A 16,261-nucleotide genomic window follows, 5' to 3' on the forward strand; every position below is an offset into this window, starting at 1 on the left:
GAACTGTGGATATCTAATTTTGACTTTTTTTTAGGGCGCACCTACCTAGAAGTTAAGGGACCAAAATCCCATCCAATTTTTTTAAAAAAATTAAATTATATGAAAATAATATGTAAATTAGTTCACATAGAAATGATAACAGGCTATGGTTCAGTGGTATTCGCTATGGAATATTCTTTAGCCCACTTTGGGTTTGATTCCTGTGCAGCACATACAAATTTTTTTTTCCTTTTCTCTCCTTATTTTATAAAATTCTATAATATCCACGTCTCTTACAAAGATGATTATTAAAATTATTTTTTTATGTATTGATTATTAAAATTATTAATTAATCCTCATTCCTCAAATATAAATTGGATTGGTAAATATTTTATTTCTTTTGACATTTAAATATGGTTTTTTTATAAAGGCATTTAAATTTGATTGTACTTATTGTATTGGATAAATTTTATAATTTTATTTATAATAATTAAATTTATTTGAGTGAATAAAAAATTTGATTTAGTAAAAATTAATGACCATTTGTGATTAAATTTTTATAAATCACGATTTAATTTTATAAAAGAATCCGCGATGCGATTTAAATTTTCTACGATCCCCATATTATTATTGTCTTGATTATACTATTGTTTATAAAAAAAAATTTATCGAGATTAAATATCATTAGCTAAATTCGATATGGATAATAAAATCTACCTATCCATCCAAATTAAATCATGTATGTATTGCTAAATATTTATAACTACTTTCGGTCTCACCCGACGTTTGATGCTGGATCCGCCTCTGCTTTGACTTAAGCAATATCATCAGACGAAAAGAATATGAAAATTATAAGGGTATCATAGCCTACAATATAAAATATTAAGATTTATATCACCTATCCAAAATTTTTTATTTGATTGAATCGTAGATAAATAGTATTCCTTCCGTCCCAAAATAAATATAAACTTTTTAATATAAATTTCATATAAAAATTTGCATCTATTTTAAAACGAAAGTAATATTTAATTAAAAGGAACCACGCATTACAAAAGTACTATACTATACACCGTGCTGTGCATGCGTCATTAAAGATCGTACTTTTTCGTTCAACAAAATCAGCACCCTTTTGTAATTCGAAGCACATCTGTGCCACCCAACATCTTCTTGAATATCTACAAGTCATTTGTCATGGGACAATTAACAGATGATATTTGGACCGACACGTTAGGCCGCAACGAATAATATTAATAAAATAAAATTTCAAAGCTACATGACCATCTTTTCTTTTCTATATAAAAAAAAATTAAAATAAAAATTATCTTGATATGTCAAAATCAGATCATAAATTTATTTTATTTTCTTTTAAAAATCACATTCCAATCTGCCTTTTCTTTTTTTATCTTTTTTTTTATCATCAAAATTGTATATTCCCTAAAAATGGGATTCAAAAATCATATTGAAAAACTCGAAATAATAGCTCATTGTCAATTGTCAGCACATAAATCTTGTTCAATTAAATTCAATCATCGTAAAAGATAGTAAGCATGGCTTTGATGAAGACAATGATATCGTGGTTTGCTTTGACTATGAATTTTGATGATGGGAATGAATAGCCACATCAAACCCGATCAGCTGATCGGCTCTGGTTCCGTCAAAGGCAGCCATAAGCAACCCTGTGATGGGTCCGCCAGACAGCCCCGACGTTCAAAAGTGGATTCATCCTAACACTACTACAATAATAATATGTTATTGTATTATGATTAATCAAAATATATAGTAATTTCTTGGAGTGTCCTCTATAGAGATTTGTAATTAGGTCCGGGATCAAACCGACTATGTATTGAGCAACCCAAACCGAGCCATCTTCGATACAACAGATGGAATGAGTGTGTTCTTCCCTTTCTATCTATCAATAGAGATGTTCCTGGTGCCTGCATCGATATCTATAAAACAATTACGTGGCAAAATCTCATAAAAATTAAAGAATGTTGAGTTTTCAATTGTGAACATGCAAAAACTTTTAAATAAAAAAAGAAAACGATGACACTAAATCGTTCACCTCATCGTACATTGGAAGAGGACCCCAATGATCATCAATACTAACAAAAATGCAATTTTACCCTCATTTCCTTTCATGGATGTCCAATATGGTGTTTCTTTAAACTAATAACAAAATAAAAATACAATCAGTGTTGGACAGTAATCGTCATTTACCACTTGGTCGTTAATATTGCATAATTTTTGCCAAAATAAACAATAATGATCGTCCAGATAATAAGATCAAGTATGAAACTATCAAATACAACTTTCGTTGCCTTCTAGAGTTCTCCTTTTGCAATTCATAACACAACACATTTCTTAGGGTATGGTACTGATAAATCATAAAGAACAAAAGTCAAAATCCAAACACAAGAACAAACAATGAAAATTGAACTAATAAAAAAGAAGTCTTCAACCAAGAACCTCAAGCTCACCTGAAAAAGTCGAGTGATGGTGACTTCTTCCGCTGTGTATTTGAACATGGAACGATAAGCATTTTCACAATTGGCACAGTTATACATCTTGGTAGAATTCCAATCGATGCTGCTATAAAACTAATTGCCGCTGATAGAACTAAAAACTCATGAATTTCTCTCTAAATTAATATGAGAATGAGATAAGAAAAAAATTCACAAAGCAAGGAGGATTCTAAAACTGGTTGATAAAATACTACACGTAAAAAAGCTATATCAGTCCGGTATATGTAAAGGCGCTCTTTGGTTGGGATCATTCGACGGCAAGTGAGTTCGAATAAAATTTTCTACATGACAATAAGAATCACGTCTAAAGGGTAAGAAAGTAGTGCATATGCATTATAACAGAATACTTGTACATGTATATGAAAATCTAGATGAATATACTACTAATAAAAAAGAGCTTTACTCTGTAATCTTCGGAAGAAAAGACTGATACTCCGACTTCAAGTTTATTGCCGGGAATGAATATAGTCCAATGAAATAAATCACCTAAAAAGAACCACACCGAATAAAATGGTCACAGAAATGATCTACCACACGTGTATATGAAAAGGTAGCATGAAAACTTGAGAGAAATTGGATTTCAAATTAAAAGCTAATTTATTCTATGGTCTGAAATGCATGGCAATATTATATTTCTATTGGTCAAATAAAAATCTTTTTCAATCTCGAAGTCGAAACACATATCGGTGGCCAAATGGGAAAACGCAACCATACATCTAAGAATATAGCCACTAACAAAGGCTGGAAATCAATGGGCTAATTATTATATAACTATCATCGTTACAGACTATGCTATCGAAACGTAAACAATGAACAAACATGCACGGAAATCAAAAGGAAGACAGCAAAAGTGTTGGTAATTAAATCGATCTATAATGAAATATACTCAGTATACACCAACTAAGATGGAATGGTCGAATTAAGTATCATCAAAGACACACCTGCAGATTGCAGTTGAAACCAAGGACAATTTTTGCAGTCTTCGGCCTCTTCTTAATCAATCTATCAAAATATAGAGAAATATCTTATCAAAACCGCATAGGGCGAAACATATTTTTCTAAGAGTGTAAATTTTCCTTAACACAGAACACTAATTGCATTGATCAAATATAAACTGCAGGCAACTGCCAACCTAGATTATAACCACAAACAGATGTAGTGCCATAATCTTTATTTTTTGGAAAACCTACAGCTTTTTGACTTAGCAACAGTCTTGTCATTATTTCGAAATTAATTAAGGGGATTTTCTACAGAAACTAATTAGGAGTACATAAAAATTCCATTCCGTCTTAAAAAAAAAGTTACCTCTAATTAATCTTGTGTCCCTACTCCATTTAGAATGCTTAAAGTCCTTAGCTTATTCACCTACAAAAAAAGTAACTGGAATTTTTAAATACCTCACACACCTCAACAAAAAAGTATAATTATAATGAAATTTCAACTAAATATACAAACTGACGTCTTCTACCGAAGATATAATTAATTTTTCTTTAGAACACATCACACACCTCAATAGCTAATGAAATTTCATGTAAATAGAAAAACTTGTACTCTGATAATTTTTTTGATTTGTCCTTTAGTATTTTTTTCAAACTCTTCCATGCACCAGCGAAACCACTATACATTAACAAAAAATTGCAAAGAAACAATCAATAAACTAATTTAAGCCACTGACCATAAGAATAACATGTCATTGAGTTAAAAAAAATAGGTCTTTGGTAATCTGGTGTAATCCACAACAACATGGAGTCTTGAAAAAATTAAAAAGTCAGTTGGAGAAAGCAATATACAATGTTGGAAACACCTCCTATGCTACCATGATAATCTTACCATTCACATCTAAAGTAAACCCAAAGATTTCATAAGAGTAATTTCTTGCTAGCAGAATAATTTTTCTAGTTTTCAATTTTTCCTGCATTTAAAAGGGTCCTCCAATTTGGTGGAAACTTTTGCACGACAGTGAGAATTAAAAGGATAAGTGAAACTCGAGGGATCAGAACGACAATTTAACCGGAGATAAATACCAGTATTCCATCCAAATCCTAACAAAATTGTGTGTGTAATTCCATAAGAACATAAATATTCTTATCCTTCAAGTTATAAAGAAGCAAGCCAACGTACATTATGCAAAGAATAATTAAAAGATGCAAATTGATTATCAATGTCTGATGGTTTATTTTTAAAACAGCAAGGAAGATCGACAATGAGATACCTTTCTCTGGTTTGTGCTCCATCGACTTTTGTCTGGGAGGAGACCGATAATTACTTACCTTTACACTAAGATCGCAGTTTCAAGAATGCCAAGAAGCTAAGACCCCGTATACCTAGTCGTTACATGAAAGAAGTGAGTTTGATAATATTTAGAAACCGATAATTTCCCAAAAGCAATAGCCAACGCTATTGTTTGTGAGTGAAGACATTACCACAAGGGTTTCCAGGGCTGATAACGACCATGGCAGATGTATTCTCATCGGCAAGAGCTTGAACATCGTCAAGGTCAATCCCGATTTTCCAGCTCTTTTGAATATTCACGGTGTAACAATCTTCGGCAGTTGTCAGCTCCATAGCTCACATCCCAACCCATCACTTTCACTTCCCATGTAAATTCGCATGCCTTATATAAAATAACAACAATAATTATTCAATCAATTTCAAATTATCTCATGATTCAATCTAAATAGGAGTAAACAATCAGTTTAAAGTTTTTTTGTGCTAGAATTATTCATCTGTCCAAGCACCGAAATTTTGGAAGGTAGTCAGACACCCCAAGTCTAAAAAAACTGAAAAAAAATAATGCAGCATAATTAAATAAAAACTTTTCACTATAGCAGGTGACAAAACATCATAATTTCTTCAAACTTCCATAACAATGCAAACAAATTTTTTGAATAAAATCAAGGCAACCATGTCATAAGGAAAATCTAACTAGATGACATGTATTGAATAACTCTATTTGAACAGACCGATGAGAATGAACCGCTCTTTCATCTAAGAATGCCTAATTATTAGATTTGCTTCTTAGTTTTTGGTCGTATAATCTCTATGTTACAATGACAGAAACTCACCCATATATCAATAGAACCAAGTTCACTGACAGCAAAATTAGCCAATTATCAATAGACCCGAGCTCACTTAATAAGCATATGAAAAAACATCAGTCTTCAAATAATCCCTCCATGTAGGGTCATCGTTAATGGTGATCATTACCTCTGCACCGACTAACAGGTTTTCTGGTTTGATATCTCTGTGTATCCCAAGCTTCCCGTGACAATATATGAGAGCACGATCTAAGGTAACTACATATTGTCACATGCCCAATTTGCATAAAAGAATGAGCTCTAAATAATTCGTGAATCAAGTATTAGATTAAAAAATACATAATATATATACACACACACATGGTGGCAGCACGCCGCTCTCCAAAATATTTGCATTTCTGCAGTTCCTTGCTAAGTTCACCTTTAACGGCTTACTCAGGTATCAAATAAACTCGCTCCTGCAATAAACTTAGGATAAATCAATAAGTATAGGCTTTTGAACTAAAGCAAAATGATTAAGCCTGAAAGTTGAATATACCTGATCATAAAAGTAACCATATATGTAATATATTGGGATGTCTAAACTAGATTTGTATTTCGACTTCTTTGGGTAGCTGATGTCAATTTGAGATTAGTTGGCTTTTGAACTGAACATTCAAAGCCACAATATGGTTTCTCTGTTGAAAAAATCATTTGGTTACACTAATGAACATAAATCGCACAGAACGATTTTCAAGCAGATAGAAAAATCGGAACGAATAACACACCAGTAAAATATAGTAAGGAATGTGTTTCTCAGCAAGATGGTAACTGCAATAACATTCAAGTTATTCTTTTTTCGAAATAATTTAAACTCTAATTTAGAGTAGAGTAACATGGTGTCTTTCTCAAGACCATTTGCCACTTGATTCAGGAATTCCAAAGTAAACATGGGTAAACAAACCTAAAAAAATAGAAAGAACAAAGATTTAGAAAGGCATGACAAATTTCAGCATTTGATAATAAACAATATGCAAAAAAGGCCAACATATTTCATTAAAATAGAAAATGATAGCAGATTATGTGAGATAATGAAGGTGTACATTACTCCAACAATATCGAAGACGACCAGTTTCATGATTGATGGCAGAGGCCAATGAGTAATGACTGATCCAACCCATTGTATTCAACATCCACGTCATTGAGACATTTTGACAAACACTATAGCTGCAAGAAAAGCCAGACCTAGAAGCCACTGAAAATCCCAAGTATAATTTCATGCAACAAATAGAAAATAAAGGGGAAGATGATTCCTCAAACTCCAGCGACGGCAATGATATAATATGCATTCGAGAGGAGAAATTCAAGACTTTTTGGCCCCATGCTTCTTTTTACATGCTAAGTCGATGTAGATGGAAAAGAAGAAAAATAGGACAAAGGATGAGGATGAGTTGAGAGAGAGAAATTGACGTGAGAGAAAAATAAAAAGAGAAAAGGAAAGAGAAAATAGCTGATTTGCCAAAGAAACCAACGATAGAGATCGACATTCACAAAACGGATGGACAAGATGAAAGGAGAGAGGAGGGGGACAAAAGGCTGACATGACACGCTCCCCAAGACTTCAATGCAGAATTCATTCTCTTGTAAACAGTAAGAAAGACGCGCCAGGAGAGTGGAGCCCAAATCCCTTCAATCGTACGACCTGCATGTCTTTTGATTAGAAGTTTTGGAAGCCAAAAAATGAGCGATGGAGAATGTGAGGTGAAGATCCAAAGGCCAAGATCTTGCTAGAAGGCGATCCAATGGCTGAGATGAGTTGAGATGAACACTAAACAAACAGTGTTGAGTGATTATTTACTCACCTTGAAACACTGTCCGTTTAAGGAATATGAAGACCCATATATGTGAAAAAAAAAAAATCTTAAATTTTAATTTTATTTTTTTAAATTTAAAATAAAAACAATTAAAATATTCGATTTACTTACCCATATCATTTAAATTATAAGTCACTACATTAATTTTTATATTAAATCTCTATCCTCCGTCTCTCATATTTAAAGTCGTTGGAGCCTAAGCTTGGAGTTGATAAATCATGTGTTGCAAAGAAGTTAAATGGGCCTAAGATAACAATGTCAAATAGCCCAAATACACTTTTCTCGCTTCATGTAGTAGTGTATCATTTCACTTTTCAAGCTAAAACAGTGACATACATAACTTACCTGAGACTCTTGACAGAGAGAGATAAGGAAAAACCCCCCTAATTGAAGTGAAGAAGAAATGGCAAACCTGAGGTCGGCCATGGATTCAGGGTTTTGGGACCAAAATGTATCAACCCCACGAACTCTCGACGCCACGGCCCGCTCCATTCCCGGTCAGGTTTTCCCTATGGACGGCTCTACAGCCAGTCGAGCTCTCAGGATTCAGCAGCTCTCTCTATTGAGAAATGGCTTCCCTCTTGGAATTATACCTTCTCTCTCTCCTTCTTTTCACAACAAGGACCTCGGCTCTTTCTCTCTTCAGTCTCTTTTCTTCCAGCCTGCAACGTCAAACTGGTAATTGACTTTTGCTTAGATTATGCTTTAAGTTTTTCAATCGTGGGTCTTGTTAATTTTGAGTCATTACGCGTTGACTGATATAAAAAAAAAAAAAAACCTTAAATTTTGGGTTGGGTTATTTCTTTTTTGTGAATATTGGCCATGGCTTTGAGGGCTTCACTTTGACTGGAGTGTGTACTTGGAGTAGTCGATGTGTATGCCAGAATAAATATAATTGGTTGACCGAAATGCTGCTTAGGTTGCATATAGAAGCAATGTATTACTTTGGGTGATAAAATTTGAAGCATGGGTCGAATTTATTCCTGTTCTGTGAATCTTGGCACGTTTGTAATATTTTTGACCGGACCCAGAAGGTGGATTTGTTAGTAGACGTTTTAGTTGTTTCGGATATCACATTCAGTTTCTGATGTTAATGTGAGTGAGCTGGCCGAAAAAAATCACTTGGCGGGAATACTAAAAAAAATTGCTACTTGAGTTGGTTATTGAAGTTATGCCTTACTTTGTTCTGGTGTATTTCTGCACATAGGTGGCTTGGCACTGTTGGGCAGTTCCGTCCGAAGAAACTGTTTTCATCCATCAAAACAGAATTTTCTAATGCAGGAGGGGTGGAGCTTCGTACATTTAAGGAAGCAGCTAAGCATTTGCTAGACAAGTCCCTTTATTCGATTGGTTTATGCACTCAGCTATCTCTGTCACCCTCATCTTCCCTTTTGCTTAGCACGGAAAGGCCTGGTGACAAGAAACAATCTCGGCAAAAGTTAATGTACTATCACGAGGCAAGTATTTTTATTTTCTTCAGTACTTGTCTTTGCGAGTTCTTTGCTTTGTTAAAACAGATCCAGAGACTCTGATACATTTTAGTCGACTCATAGGAAATTGCCTTCCTTTTTGCTCTTATTAATTTGGTCCGGAACATGTGTTTTTTTTTTTTTTTTTTTGTGTGTATATGTTGTTTCAATTGCTTGATGGATACCAAAAATGGGCAATATGTACTGTACTTTACTTTTCAACTTCCTTTTCATTTACACAGCTTCCCGATCATGATATCACTCTCGAGGCTGCATGGCCAGAGCTGTTTATTGACCAAAAAGGCGGGTACTGGGAAGTTCCTGAGTCTGTATCTCTAGATTTGTCGTCGCATGTTTCTGAATCCGGGTTACGATATCGATTCGGTGTACACAAAAATAGCGGGCATCCGAAAGCTCTTAGTGCCATAAATGGTGACATACCTTCGGCGTTGATGCCTGGAATATCTGCAAAGGCAGCCTTTTCTTATGAGAGGAGCAAAGACTTTTGGAGGCAAAAAGAGACCAAGAAGGACACCATGGTGAAAACTGAGCGAGGGTGGTTATGGCGTCCTTCATATGATTCACGTCTTAAGGAACCTCACTCTGCTATTTCTGGACTCTTTGGTAATTATCCACATCCACTAGTTCTCTCTACTTTTACTTTGCAATTGTTACTATTTAACTGTCTTTTTCAATTTTAGAAGAAAGGGCTTGTCTTCTTCATATGCTCTCATTTCTTACCATTTGAATTTAGGTGGTTCGTGTGAGGCCTGGTTTGGTGGCAATTCACCGGGGAATGGAGACATTTCCGCTACTACAAGAAGTCCAGTCAGTGCCGACTTGTTTGGTTCCGTTAACTATACCATACAACACGGCAAGTTTAGGAGTCTTTATGGCGATCTTTCTCGGTTAGACGCCCGTCTAGATTTATGTTCGGCTTCAGCTCTTGCTAAAAAGGTTTTCAGTGTTTTCAACGGTCATTCTCTAAGTAGTGAAGAAAGTTCAGTGTCTTCCCCCAGGCTAAACTTGATCCTTCAACAACAGGTAAATTCAGATCCTAATAAAGGATGATTTATAAAAAAATTCAATTTTATTTCCTGTAATCATCTAAATGTGTTGGTTCTGCAGGTTGCAGGGCCAATTGTGTTTCGAGTTGACTCGAGGTTTTGTCTCGGCTCTTCTTCATCTGAGAAACAGGGCCTACACATGGAGGATCTTGTATACAGTCTGAATTATTCGTTAAGACTTCTACGCTCTGGCAAAGTAATGGCATGGTACTCGCCCAAAAGAAAGGAAGGGATGGTTGAGTTACGTCTATTCGAGTTCTAACTACTCCTTGTTGTTCTCATCAGTTTTTGCTTAAAACACTAGCTTCTATGTCTTAGGAAAGTTCAATGCAGAATGCTATTTGCCATTTCTCTTTGAAGCTAGAGTAGTGTGTCTTAACTTATGTCGCATTGTTTCGATTAGAATCAGTTTTGTTACACTGAGCGCATTTTTCATTTTCTTTTGTGTATCGTCTGCATAGTACGAGAAATCATGCTACTTTAGTGAGATTCAATCGGAATAGATACGCTGTATTTGAAATTGACACAAGAATTTGTTCTATTTGAACTACTAAAATCCTTGCGACTTTGTCATCAAACTAAACTTTATGGACATGAATCTGTCATCAAAGTAAAAGTCTGCCTGGATCATCTATTCATTAGGAATTATTGCTCTGAAGTAATAAACAAAGATAAGATATGAAAAGGGGCAAAACTAAGCAATTGGTTAGTCATGTTTCCTTTTTTTTTTGACTACATTGTCCCTCATGTTCCAGTTCAGATTTTTAATCCCTACATTTGATATTTCGTTAATGTATTTGGTCCCTCACGATTAACGTCCGTCAAAAAAATCACATACGAATCCAATTCAACCAATTAAATCATGACACATATCATCTGCATGGACTAAATAATCACGTCACATTGTCTCATCACTCGCACCTATTTGGATAAACAAATCCCTCCTTGCAAACAACCAAAACCAATTCAAATGTGAAATCCAAAATCCATTATTTTTTTTATAATAAATCCAAAATCGAATTAATATACCTATTTGCAATCAACTCATTTTAATTATTATTTTTTTCATCTCAAAATAAATATAACTTTTTTAATATAAATTATATTAAAACAATTATATTTATTTTAAAATTTATATAAAAAAATTTGTATCTATTTTGAGATAATTTATTATTACTACCAATACTATATACATTTAAATACGTTTTTATCACTTCAAAATAATCCTCTAATTATTTTTATTTTTTTTAAATCCAATAATTTTGGTTAACTTAAGAACACCAACTTTAAAAACCATTTAGATTAAACAATCACGTTTTCCCCCAACAACCAAATGGCTTGCGCCACCGCCCGTTCATCGACCCACCCCATCCTCGACCACCACTACTACCAAAGATCATCGCCGCCGCCACCCCTTCCTCGCCCCCCACAACGTCCTCCATTACCAGATTGCTATCCACCAGATTGAATTTTAGAAGCACTGATGAATGGGGTCACGAGATTTGGGGTTTTGTGACGTTTTGTTTGTGGTAGACAAAGTTGCTGCCGCTAATGCACCGATTAGTAAGAGAGCGATGGCCAATTGAGAATATTTGATTCTCACTTTTTGATACAGAATTGAACAAGTGTTAGGCTTAGAACATGGAGTTTGGCGAGGTGGTAAATTGGTAAGGGTTTAATTACCCAGATTTCATTGTTCGAAAGGATTTTGGGACTCCTTATTGTGAATCTGTGATTTGTAAGTGGATAGATTGTCGGTTGATTTATAGAGAAGTGATTTTTTTAACCCAGACTAAGATGAAGACGTGTATGATTGTGAAGAAGAAAATCAAATTTTTTGAGGGTGAAGGCGTTGGAAATTAGATGTGGTGGTGTGGTTAAGTGATTAACAATGTCTTAGAGCTATACGAGTTCGAAACCCAACTACCACATATTGGTTTTATTTTGAAGCTATACGAACATATTGGTTTTATTTTGAAACGCCGGTTTAACCTGCGGTTCAACGAGAATCGGACCGGAAACCGAAATCGAACCGATCCCAACCCCATCGAGTTGGATTTCAGACTTGAATTGATTTAAGTTTGTTTGGAATGAGGGATTTGTTTAATCCAAATTAGTGGGAGTGATAAGACAATGTGATATTTAGTCCACGCAGATGACACATGTCATGTTTAATTAGTTGAATGGGACACATATGTAATTTTTTACGGATGTTAGTCGTGAAGGACAAAACGGAATATCAAACGTAGAGACTAAAAGCCCAAACTGAAACATAAAAGATAATGTAGCAAAACAAAGAAACATGAAGGACCAACTGCATGAGAGACCAACTGCTTAGTTTTGCTTATGAAAAAAAGGTTGTCGAACTGCAAATGCATAAAAAATGTTACTTTTATGAAACATAAAAGTACATTTTGTTTATGGATAAAAGTACTGTGCTTTCTCATTCGCAGAGAGTTCAATAATAATCATTCTTGATAGAAGTACAGAATCATCCTCTCATTCCCATTCTCGCTAGACTATAAAAAAGTTTGACAGTTTCACTCGACAACAGCTAACAAATCACTCTGTTTGCAGAAGCAGTGCTTCTCTTCTGTTCCCAAATCAACCTGCACAAAGCTCGACCATTCAGAATAAAAGAATTTACTGAAAAATCGAATGCATGGTACCACTTGACCTATCCTTAAACGACATCCTAGCCCGATTAATTTGGGAAGTAACAATTTTTTGTATACTTATAAATTAGTAATTCACTTCTGTTACCTCATAAGCATTGACGTCTGAGAAAAGAACCTGCAAAATAAGAACAAGCAGTTTATAAGAAACATATGGCACAATGGCAATCTCGGATAATATTTTCTGCAAGAGATAAAAGTTCCTGTAGTTAGTATTACCTTCTTTCCAGCCTGTACGTCGCCGCCAACATCAGAACCAACCGAGAGGATCTGAGAAAATCCAAATGTAAATAACAACAAATTCATTGCCATCTCACTAAGATAAAGAGTAGATGAATGAATAAAAGTATATCTCACCTCCCCCATTAGATACCGCTCGAATTTCACAGCAGATTTTGGCAACAATACTCCACCAGCAGATTTCTGTGCCACAAATTAAAAACATTGATAAATTCGTGTAGATTAAAAAAAATATATATGTGTCCTTACTTGTTACAACCTATGTCCCTAATTACTCGCCACTTTTCCTATGCCTAGAAACGGAAGGAGATTCTACCAAACAGATAAACCCAGTAACTGAAACCAAAACACTACTAGAATCAAACCAATCATTTCAATGTTCTCTTTGTGTTAAAATTACACCTTACAATACCAGTAAACTGTTAGCTCTTTCTTTTTGTAAATGTAAACACATACCTCAGCTAGCTGCTCGAGTCGAACAAGTACTCTATCAGCTTGTGGAACAACCTGAAAGACACACACAAAAAAAAAGGAAGCAATTGAACAACTAAATTGACAAAACATCACTCAGTAGTCCGACAATGTCACATGTACGTAAATGTAAAAATTGGAAAATCAAAGACCTTGCTCGGTTCCCATTTTTGGGAAACAGCTTGGACTTTCAAAGAATTTCTTCGAGACCCTGTTCAAAAAATACAGATTGTGAGTTTATTCATTGCAAATTTGCAACAAGACTTTCATTGACCCAAAGAAAAAAAGGACAGTAGAATTTGGACAAAGACGAACCTTGTTGGGTTTGGTTGGAGAGAGAAGGAAAGGCAGTGGTCTTGTTGAAGAAGAGAGGTTTTGGAAGTGTAAGGAAAGAAAGCGCCATTGATTGATAAGATGAATTTGAAGATTAGATAACACAAGACAGAAGCGAAGACTCCAAAGCTAAAAAATGTTCCAGTTCAAGTTCCAGAACCAAAGCTAAAACCCTCCTACCAAAAATGTATTAGTCGACACGTGTCGTTAGAACGGGCTCTAGAGAGTTCTTTTTTCTCTCAATCAATCATTTTGGGCTTAAGAATTAGTCCAGAAAAAAATGGGCTTCTGAGTTTCAAACTACAGTAGTACTCAAAATTGCTTGACTGATATTGGTTGCAGTAATTTCCATCAATTTACTACTACAGTATTTTCTTAAACTTTTACTTTTACTGTAATTATTTATTTTTGTCTGAAGGAGTTGATTTCAATTGAATCTTCTAATCACAACTGATCAAATACTTTGATTAGCCTTACCAGGATATGCCCTAATGATTAAGGTTTAAGGTTTACTCGAACGGAATTTATTAAAAAAAAAAAATACTTTGATTCAATTCGATTTTATCATTTTATCGGCTCTATCGAATCATGTCAGTCAACCCATAGCCCAAGCTCCGGTCCATTTGTCAATCTGATCAAACGGCTACTAGGGACCACCATTATAACTTTAGACCATCATTGTCCTTAATCTCTGCAACACACTTTTATCCCTTCGCTTTTCTTATTTTCCCACGCTTCACATTTCCCAGCTGCCAAACACTCTCTCAGTTGATATATCTGTATTAGGGTTTATACAATCTTTTATGTTTATTTAGTTAAACTCAAAGGAAAACTAAAATAAAATAAAAGCATTTTGAGGCGAGGGATGGTGGCGATGATGAAGAAGCTCTGCTACTGCTTTGTTCTCCTTCATTTTCTTTTAGCTGTTGTTGATGTTTGCCATGGTGAGTGCTTCTGCTAATTTCTCACTGTAATTTGAAACTTTTACAATGCCCCATTTTGATTTACCTTGTTAGATATCAGTTGTTGGAATAATTGATTGGAAATTTTTGGTGGGGAATATATATTATGTGACCTGAGTACATGTATAGCTTAGTTGCTATTAGGCAATATTTATGCTTTGTTATTTAATGAACTATTTAGGCTCCGCTAGATTTTGAGCTGAACTGAGCCGAATTGCATTGATAATGTTAGCTCCTTTAGTGCCAGAGTTTCTGAAAATGCACTGCTGAAGAAAGATAGTGTTAGCTCGTTGTTTGACCTTCAGAATACTATGTCTAGTGTTGTCGACGTTGCCTTTTATTATCCGTGCTCTACAAGAGTAGCAGGATCAGGATCGATAAAAATTAACCGTCCAATTCTAATTTGACTGTCATGGCTTTAAATTGGAAGTCAGAAGGAGTGAATTTGTTAAATAATTCTTGCTTGTTTATATAGATTAGTGTTTATTAATGGAGCATTATAAGTTTATAAATTATTCCTTCTGATATTTGTATTTGTATTTGTATTTGAAATTTCCAGAGTATGAAACAAAATTGTCTTTTGAATATGCACGTTTTAATTAAAGGGTACAAGTCAATAAGCCATCATCTTGTTTGATATGGATAAATTAGCTATTCAATACTGGCATCTCATCACAAACATATTAGAAGTAAAAAAGTTTTCTAATTCTGAATGCTGAGTTGACATTTTCGTACCTGTCAGGTAACCGTGCTGATGATCTTGTTGGTATCATCAACCAGAATCGAACATCCCACAAGCTTCCACATTTAAAAAACAACCCTGGTCTTGGCTGCATGGCTCTACAATATCTCGAATTATGCAAAGGAAATTGTAGTAGAACCGGAAACAATAATGCCTTAAACTGTAAACCGCCGGAAGATGACTTCACAGAAATATTTGCTCCGAATTGTGGCGTAGAGCTTCCGACTATTGGCACTATAACTGGTCTCATCGTAGGATGTCAATCCAAGTATGCAATCCCATCTGTAGCTTTTTCAAACATTCTTATTAAAGACAACAGAACTCTGTCCGTGCTTAGAAACAAATCACATTCTGAGGTTGGAGTTGGAATTGTCGGGGAGCATAAACACAAAGGTCCATACTTTTGGTGTGTTTTGTTCAGTAATGGTGCCACAAATTCTTCGTTTGTGCTCGAAGATCATGGTATAGGGATCAAGCAGAAGACGGGGTTGCTACAGTGCAAGCACTTTTCCTTGTAGCAGTGGGATGAAGAAAAAAAAGACTAACCACATTCTGATCAGTATCGGTTTCCTATGTATTTCTCTGTTAAACTTGCTGTTATGAGATTTTACTTTAAATCAGTAATCATTTGTTTATCGGAATTATCTTGCAGGCGGTTAAAATTTTGAGATGTTTATTCTCGGATGGTCTAGTTGGCTGCTGAAGCAAAATTAAGCTAATTGAACCAATTTGTCTTCTTTCCTTGTAAAGGAAGTCAATAAGATCGATCGAATTGGTTCGAGGAATCAATCAGTTTCGTTATTCTTAGCAATTGTTTTTCAATTTTGGACCAATTTTGATTTCAACCACACGGCCGTGCTTCAAGCTTCCTAATGCCCCCCAAAACCGATCCGATATCGTTACCAAGTAG

The 16,261-nt window shown here is 34.8% G+C and overlaps 2 protein-coding genes and 1 pseudogene across 2 annotated transcripts; 2 read left to right on the forward strand and 1 right to left on the reverse strand.

Annotated features, from left to right (window-relative positions):
• Positions 1-7,795: 7,795 nt before the first annotated feature.
• Positions 7,796-10,190, forward strand: LOC139881502 (protein TRIGALACTOSYLDIACYLGLYCEROL 4, chloroplastic). The gene is made up of 5 exons (XM_071865965.1): positions 7,796-8,070; positions 8,600-8,849; positions 9,104-9,485; positions 9,616-9,905; positions 9,990-10,190. Exons 1-5 carry the CDS (start codon positions 7,796-7,798, stop codon positions 10,188-10,190), a joined length of 1,398 nt encoding a protein of 465 aa, XP_071722066.1.
• Positions 10,191-12,468: 2,278 nt separating this feature from the next.
• On the reverse strand, positions 12,469-13,717 carry LOC139881516 (10 kDa chaperonin 1, chloroplastic-like). Its single transcript, XM_071865975.1, has 7 exons — positions 13,630-13,717; positions 13,467-13,525; positions 13,300-13,350; positions 12,961-13,026; positions 12,823-12,873; positions 12,692-12,721; positions 12,469-12,537 (listed from the first exon to the last, which is right to left on the reverse strand). Exons 1-7 carry the CDS (start codon positions 13,715-13,717, stop codon positions 12,469-12,471), a joined length of 414 nt encoding a protein of 137 aa, XP_071722076.1.
• A 1,304-nt stretch (positions 13,718-15,021) lies between these two features.
• Positions 15,022-15,954, forward strand: LOC139881506 (uncharacterized; annotated as a pseudogene).
• The last annotated feature ends 307 nt before the right edge of the window (positions 15,955-16,261 follow it).

This window comes from Rutidosis leptorrhynchoides, unplaced genomic scaffold, assembly GCF_046630445.1.
Source record: "Rutidosis leptorrhynchoides isolate AG116_Rl617_1_P2 unplaced genomic scaffold, CSIRO_AGI_Rlap_v1 contig167, whole genome shotgun sequence".
NCBI lineage: Eukaryota > Viridiplantae > Streptophyta > Magnoliopsida > Asterales > Asteraceae > Rutidosis > Rutidosis leptorrhynchoides.

What these genes read in the sequence shown, in the direction of transcription:
- LOC139881502 (XM_071865965.1), top strand. Translation starts at nt 7,796, where the DNA reads ATGGCAAACCTGAGGTCGGCCATGGATTCAGGGTTTTGGGACCAAAAT. An exon ending in AGTTAATGTACTATCACGAG is followed by an intron (nt 8,850 to 9,103) that starts GCAAGTATTTTT and finishes TCATTTACACAG; the next exon opens with CTTCCCGATCATGATATCAC. An exon ending in ACTTGATCCTTCAACAACAG is followed by an intron (nt 9,906 to 9,989) that starts GTAAATTCAGAT and finishes TTGGTTCTGCAG; the next exon opens with GTTGCAGGGCCAATTGTGTT.
- LOC139881516 (XM_071865975.1), bottom strand. Translation starts at nt 13,717, where the DNA reads ATGGCGCTTTCTTTCCTTACACTTCCAAAACCTCTCTTCTTCAACAAG. An exon ending in ACGTACAGGCTGGAAAGAAG is followed by an intron (nt 12,722 to 12,822) that starts GTAATACTAACT and finishes CTTATTTTGCAG; the next exon opens with GTTCTTTTCTCAGACGTCAA. An exon ending in CAGACGTCAATGCTTATGAG is followed by an intron (nt 12,538 to 12,691) that starts GTAACAGAAGTG and finishes AGCTTTGTGCAG; the next exon opens with GTTGATTTGGGAACAGAAGA.